A 5,495-nucleotide genomic window follows, 5' to 3' on the forward strand; every position below is an offset into this window, starting at 1 on the left:
CTAAAATGATACTCTGTAATTTTAACAGTAGTGTATCAGGTTAAAGAATGAGGTGAAATCCAGTTGAGACGTTTGTCCTGCAGGATTTACACATGGTTTTGATTCAGAGACAAGAGTTTGTTTGTTTGGGTTTTTTTTTAAAGCGAAAATTCACTTTAGCTTTTTTTTTTTTTTTTAAACACCGTGCATGTGAACAGCCTACTCAACTGAAGTGTTCTTTTCGCATAATTGGGGATTCTGTAGCAGACAGAGTTGTAAAGGCAACCGCGCTCCATACAAAAACATGTTGTGCAATGGCAGATGTAATTATGAGGTGGGGAAATAATTTGATCCAAGTGAGAGACTTTCGTTTTATTTACTTGTCACGGGGGCTCCATGCTCGATGTTTTCATCCCTAATATTTCAGCCTGCTGGCAGAGCAGAGCAGACAGATCCTCCTACGGTGGATTTCTGTCCTCGCTCATATGGTAATAAAATCCTCACCATACTTGAGGCACAATTCCAGTCCAGCTCTGTCTGGTGTTGATGGTGTCGGCGAAGGCTTTGCCAGAGGGCTACACTGAATCCTGAATAATCTGTGCAGAAACAGACTCGCCATATGTATCAGCTGCTACTGCTCAGTGGCAAAGAGAGGGAATCTTCAGAGCATGTGTTGAAGAAGATGTGAGAAGGCGGCCAAATCTCTGTGCTGTCCCATGCTGCATCTGAGTGGTGAACAAGTGTAAATTTCCATCTGTGAGTGGGCATCAACACCAAAGGCCTTTGCTCTTCTCCAACCTTTTATCACATAATAACAAAAACAGTATGTGCCTCTTTAACCAAAAAAAACTCCCCTTTTTTTTTTTTTTTTTTTTGCTTATTTTCAGTTTTGTCTCCAGGTTGGAAAAAAAAGGAAAAAAGAAAAGTAGCTTTTCTTTTCTTTTCCTGCGGTACCTTTGCTGATGTGTAATTCACAGTCCTGACAGTGAAACCTCTCTGCTGGTACCGAGGAGCAGATGCTCTCTGTGATTCCTAATTAGGCGTAGCCAATGATTACAGATACCTGTGCAATTGATATAAAGCAGATTCTACATGCAAATTTGTAGCTACAGATGGAAATGGCAAATATTACAGATCTACTCCCGGGCTCCTTTGGGAGTGATGATGTTCCGCCTTACATGTTTTGTACCTGAGGGTTCGGCTCCGTTTCTTTGGAGTGACTGAGATTTTTCTGCCCAGAAGTATTGGCACTCAGTTTGTTTGGTTTTGTTTTTTTTTTCATTTTGCGAAAGACATGTGGACATTTGTTTTATCCTCATTAACATTAGCAGTATTGGCTTTTAAATGGTATATTTTTTAATTAACCTCTTTTCTGTCTATGTTGTTTTACAATCAACCGCTGACATCACATACCCTGAGGATCCTTAGTCCACGCTCACGCTTTTTTTTTTTCCCTTTACTTGCTGATATTTTCTTTCCCCTCATGTCCAAGTCCACAGTTTTTTACAACGTAAAGTTCTGCTCAATCTATAATATTTGTTTTTACAGATGTATTTAATTTTCAAGGTAAATTGCCTCCCACCTTAAATGCAACATTTCGTTTTACTCTAAGCAAATTTATTTACATTAAATCCACACACATTAAACCCAAATAACAGATTCATTTAGTAAAGGTTGGAACATAACCTGAATTCACCGGCTGTGGGTGTAAGATTTACTGTACTTGATTTGCTGCCTGTGAATGCATTAAAAGTGAGGCATACACAGGAAATATTTTTCGCAGAGTGTGTGATTCTGTTAGATAAGAGGGAGATGCTCTCAAGGTACGTGTTCTTTTTGATACGCAGTCTGTCGACGCCGGTGTCGGGACACGATTGAAATAACAAATTAATCTAATTAATTAGAGGCTTTGTAAATAATTAATCACACTGAATAGCAATTTGTCAGAGTAAACAAAGTTTTAATTCAAATTATTTTCTTTTAAAACTGAATCAATGAATCTAAAACCACAAAAATGTTTCTTTATCATCTATATTTTATCTTCTACACTCACTGGTTAGTGCAAACTCAAAGTGTACCAGAACTGTTGTAGCTAACGTTAGCCCTGGTGTCTGTAGCAGGATGATTGTAGCTAGCAGTAGCTCTGGTGTCTGTAGCAGGATGGTTGTAGCTAACGTTATCCCTGGTGCCTGTCGCAGGATGGTTGTAGCTAATGTTAGCCCTGGGGTCTGTAGCAGGATGGTTGTAGCTAATGTTATCCCTGGTGTCAAGCAGGACTGTTGTAGCTAGCGTTAGCTCTGGTGTCTGTAGCAGGATGGTTGTAGCTAACGTTAGCCCTGTTGTCTATAGGGACTGTTGTAGCTAGCGTTAGCTCTGGTGTCTGTAGCAGGATGGTTGTAGCTAACGTTAGCTCTGGTGTCTGTAGCAGGATGGTTGTAGCTAACGTTAGCCCTGGTGTCTATAGATTGCTGCAGTGATAGGAAAAGTCTTTGTTGTACAATAGAAACACCACCATTATCTTCATCCAACATTTGAACCCACGAATCTGAATAATTTCACTATAAATTCTCTCACCAAACAAATAAACTTTGCTCAGACTTTCTCATTTGCATATTTCATCTGATTGGATGCATCAGAGCGAATTGAACAGTTTGTTCCAACCATGCATGACGATATCTTTAAACCTCACTGTTTACTATTCTTGTGAACTGAATGTGAAGTGTATATAATGGATTGCAGGACATTCATTATCATGTAAACGTAGGGTCTGGTGAATATTTCACTTGAAAATGTACCACTATATATCGCAGCACACATGGAGTCCCACATTGAACCCTCATACACTATAAAATTACTCAAGATTGTTTATTGTGTCTAAATACTGAGAGAACTCGAAAAGAAAGAAAGAATTCCCCTCAAAAAAAATGTATACTTTGCACAATATCATGATGTAAACCACACTCTTTTTGTCATAGTATTGCAGTTTCCTACATCAGATGGCGATAGTACTATTACTCTACTGCCAATGTTTAGTTAGCGGTCCTCCTACAGACAGATGAAGAGGGCGAGCCAACAGTCAATCGGGAATAAACCTTGTGCTAAATATTCCGTTGTGTGCTTCTCCTGTTGCAGATGAACATGGACATTTGAAAATATACCTGCCCAAGAAGCTGCTTGAATGTCTACCAAAATGCACCTCGCTGCCAAAGGAGAGACACCGGTGGAACACTAATGAGGTATGGCTACTTCCTCTCAGCACAGCTCTTTCTTACAACTCCATCTCTGTAAAACCGTGCCCGTCCAGGCTGTGCTATTCTCCCAGGTCCCTTTTAGACACATTTGTACGTCGTTTGAATCTCGTCTTCAAAGCGATGTCAGACCTCTTCCACGAAGGGGGAGCTGGAGGGGGTTTAGATCTGCGGCCGATGTCAGACCTCTTCCACGAAGGGGGGTTTAGATCTGCGGTGATAATAATGCTCACTATGGCGTTTTTCTTGACATATTAGCCACACTGAGAGTGTTTTCTTCATCATATTGACATGCTTCATGAACATTCGATTCAATTTTGCTGTGGTTCTCTTGGAAAGCAGGACTGAGCCTCGTAAAAGACCGGAGTCCTTTGTTTCGATTATATATTTTGTTTTGTTTTTTGTTTTTTCAGTTTTGGTGCACAGAACTATCCCAAGGTAGAACAAATACACGTCTCTCTGTGCTCGTTGTGTTCTGCCTAGGGGAACCTGGAGCTGGTTTTTGACACATTGTGACACATTTCGGTTTAGTTTTACTCTGGCTTTGGCAGTGATGTCGATATCGCAGAGGAAATCTTGGACGGCTGGGATGAGTCAAAGGTTATTATTCCACTTCCACTCCTGAAGCGCTAACAATCAGAAGGTACCATTGATGTATAGCAAAGCTTCTAACTCGAGGGCTGTGTTTATATAAACTTTTTCTGTTCAATCTTTGGAAAGTCTGGGAATTTTAAAAACAATTATGTCAAGATAGAGACAGTACTCTGCAGTGTACTGTTGGACTGTTGGACTGGATACTGGTACTGCTGTGAGTTTTTGGCAGTTGAACATTTACATCTTGTCTACAGTAGTTAAAGCAGATATAGAGAAACAAAAAGCTTATTCTGAATAACATCATGTTTCTTAGCTAGTCTGGGCTTTTTGAATTTTTGTCAATTCATTTAAGAGAGTAAATCCAAATGTGATTTTAGCCTCTTCCCTAAAAGCTGTCATACACAGAGCCTGCCCTTTGGCTACCACATCGCAAGGCCCAGCCATCAGAGGCTTGGCAGCCCCGTCAGGGTCCATGACCCAGCATCTTGTTTTGAAAAAAAAAAAAAAAAAAAAAAAAAAGGTCTCTGCCTTCTACAGTTTATTGTTCGAGAATGAGCTTCTGTTTTTTTTTTGAAGAAAAGAAAAGTAAATCTAATCTGTCAAAAATATTTGCAGAGTACTTTATATTTTAATATTCATTTATTTTATGTATCTTCATTTTATTTGCTGTAAAACTGAGAGACATGCATTAATAAATATTCATATTTAATTTAGTTAATTTTCTTTTTTATTGATCCTAAAAACTTCTTACTGTCCTTATATTTTAAAGATTTTTTTTATTTTCTATTTTTATTTTGAAGAAACAGATCACTTCTCCCCGTGAACATTTTTAAAACCAATATGCAAAAAAATTAACCATCCATGCTTTCGATTAACAAATTGTGACCATATAAATATAGTCATCCACAGTGATGAAAGTTAATTGAGTGAAAACAAGCGGATGATAAGGCAGCAGCAGCAGCGAGGCTTGTTTCTCAGGAACAGGATATTTGAAAATATGTCAATAATATATCATCGGCGTACAGTGTAATATTAATTTATAACCTGCTCCCCAGTTCAATATGTCTTAGGAGATGAATGAAGGGATGCGTCGTAGTAATGAAGACACGTATCTGTAGAAAAAAAAATTATTGTGAATTACGGTGGAGGTGACCAACAGTTTCAAAGACTGTGGACGCCCACGAAAAAGAGAGAAGAAAAATGAAAAAACAAAGTGGTGGGGCCTTTAAAAAATTTATTTAAAATTTTTTTTTTTTTTTTTTTTTTTTAGTGAACTACTTGTCATTATGACACTGCATACAACGAAATGTGACACTTTGACTTGGGTCTGGAAGGTTTCAGGTTCGAATCCACCAGCTAGAGCGTGGATTCAAACCTGAAACCTTCCTGAACCAAGTCCACTTCCTTAACCGCTAAGCCACAACTACCCCAAATATGTTTTACACATTGACAGAAATATCAGATTTTGGCCACTTTGTGCTTAACAAACTAGCACGTCGTGTAACCGGGCAGATTCCTTCGGTGGATGTTGGGCGGAGCTTAAAGAAAAGAAGACATTTTCATTAATGTTACGGTTTAAATGCCAGCAACGGTTACACAGAGTGTAAATAACCTTTCCTAAAATCAAGGTTGTTGTTTTTTGTGCAGACCGTGCATGTCAGGGTGTTTGCTCCT

At 38.8% G+C, this 5,495-nt stretch overlaps 1 protein-coding gene across 1 annotated transcript in view; it reads left to right on the plus strand.

The window, feature by feature from the left end:
* LOC103385353 (calmodulin-binding transcription activator 1-like) overlaps window positions 1-5,495 on the plus strand; it is a 338,769-nt gene that overhangs the window by 19,142 nt on the left and 314,132 nt on the right. Inside the window, 1 exon segment of the mRNA XM_025059482.1 lies at window positions 3,112-3,215. Within this exon segment, the coding sequence (XP_024915250.1) occupies window positions 3,112-3,215 (104 nt within the window).

This window comes from Cynoglossus semilaevis, chromosome 10 (assembly GCF_000523025.1).
Source record: "Cynoglossus semilaevis isolate Cse_v1.0 chromosome 10, Cse_v1.0, whole genome shotgun sequence".
In the NCBI taxonomy this organism is placed as follows: domain Eukaryota; kingdom Metazoa; phylum Chordata; class Actinopteri; order Pleuronectiformes; family Cynoglossidae; genus Cynoglossus; species Cynoglossus semilaevis.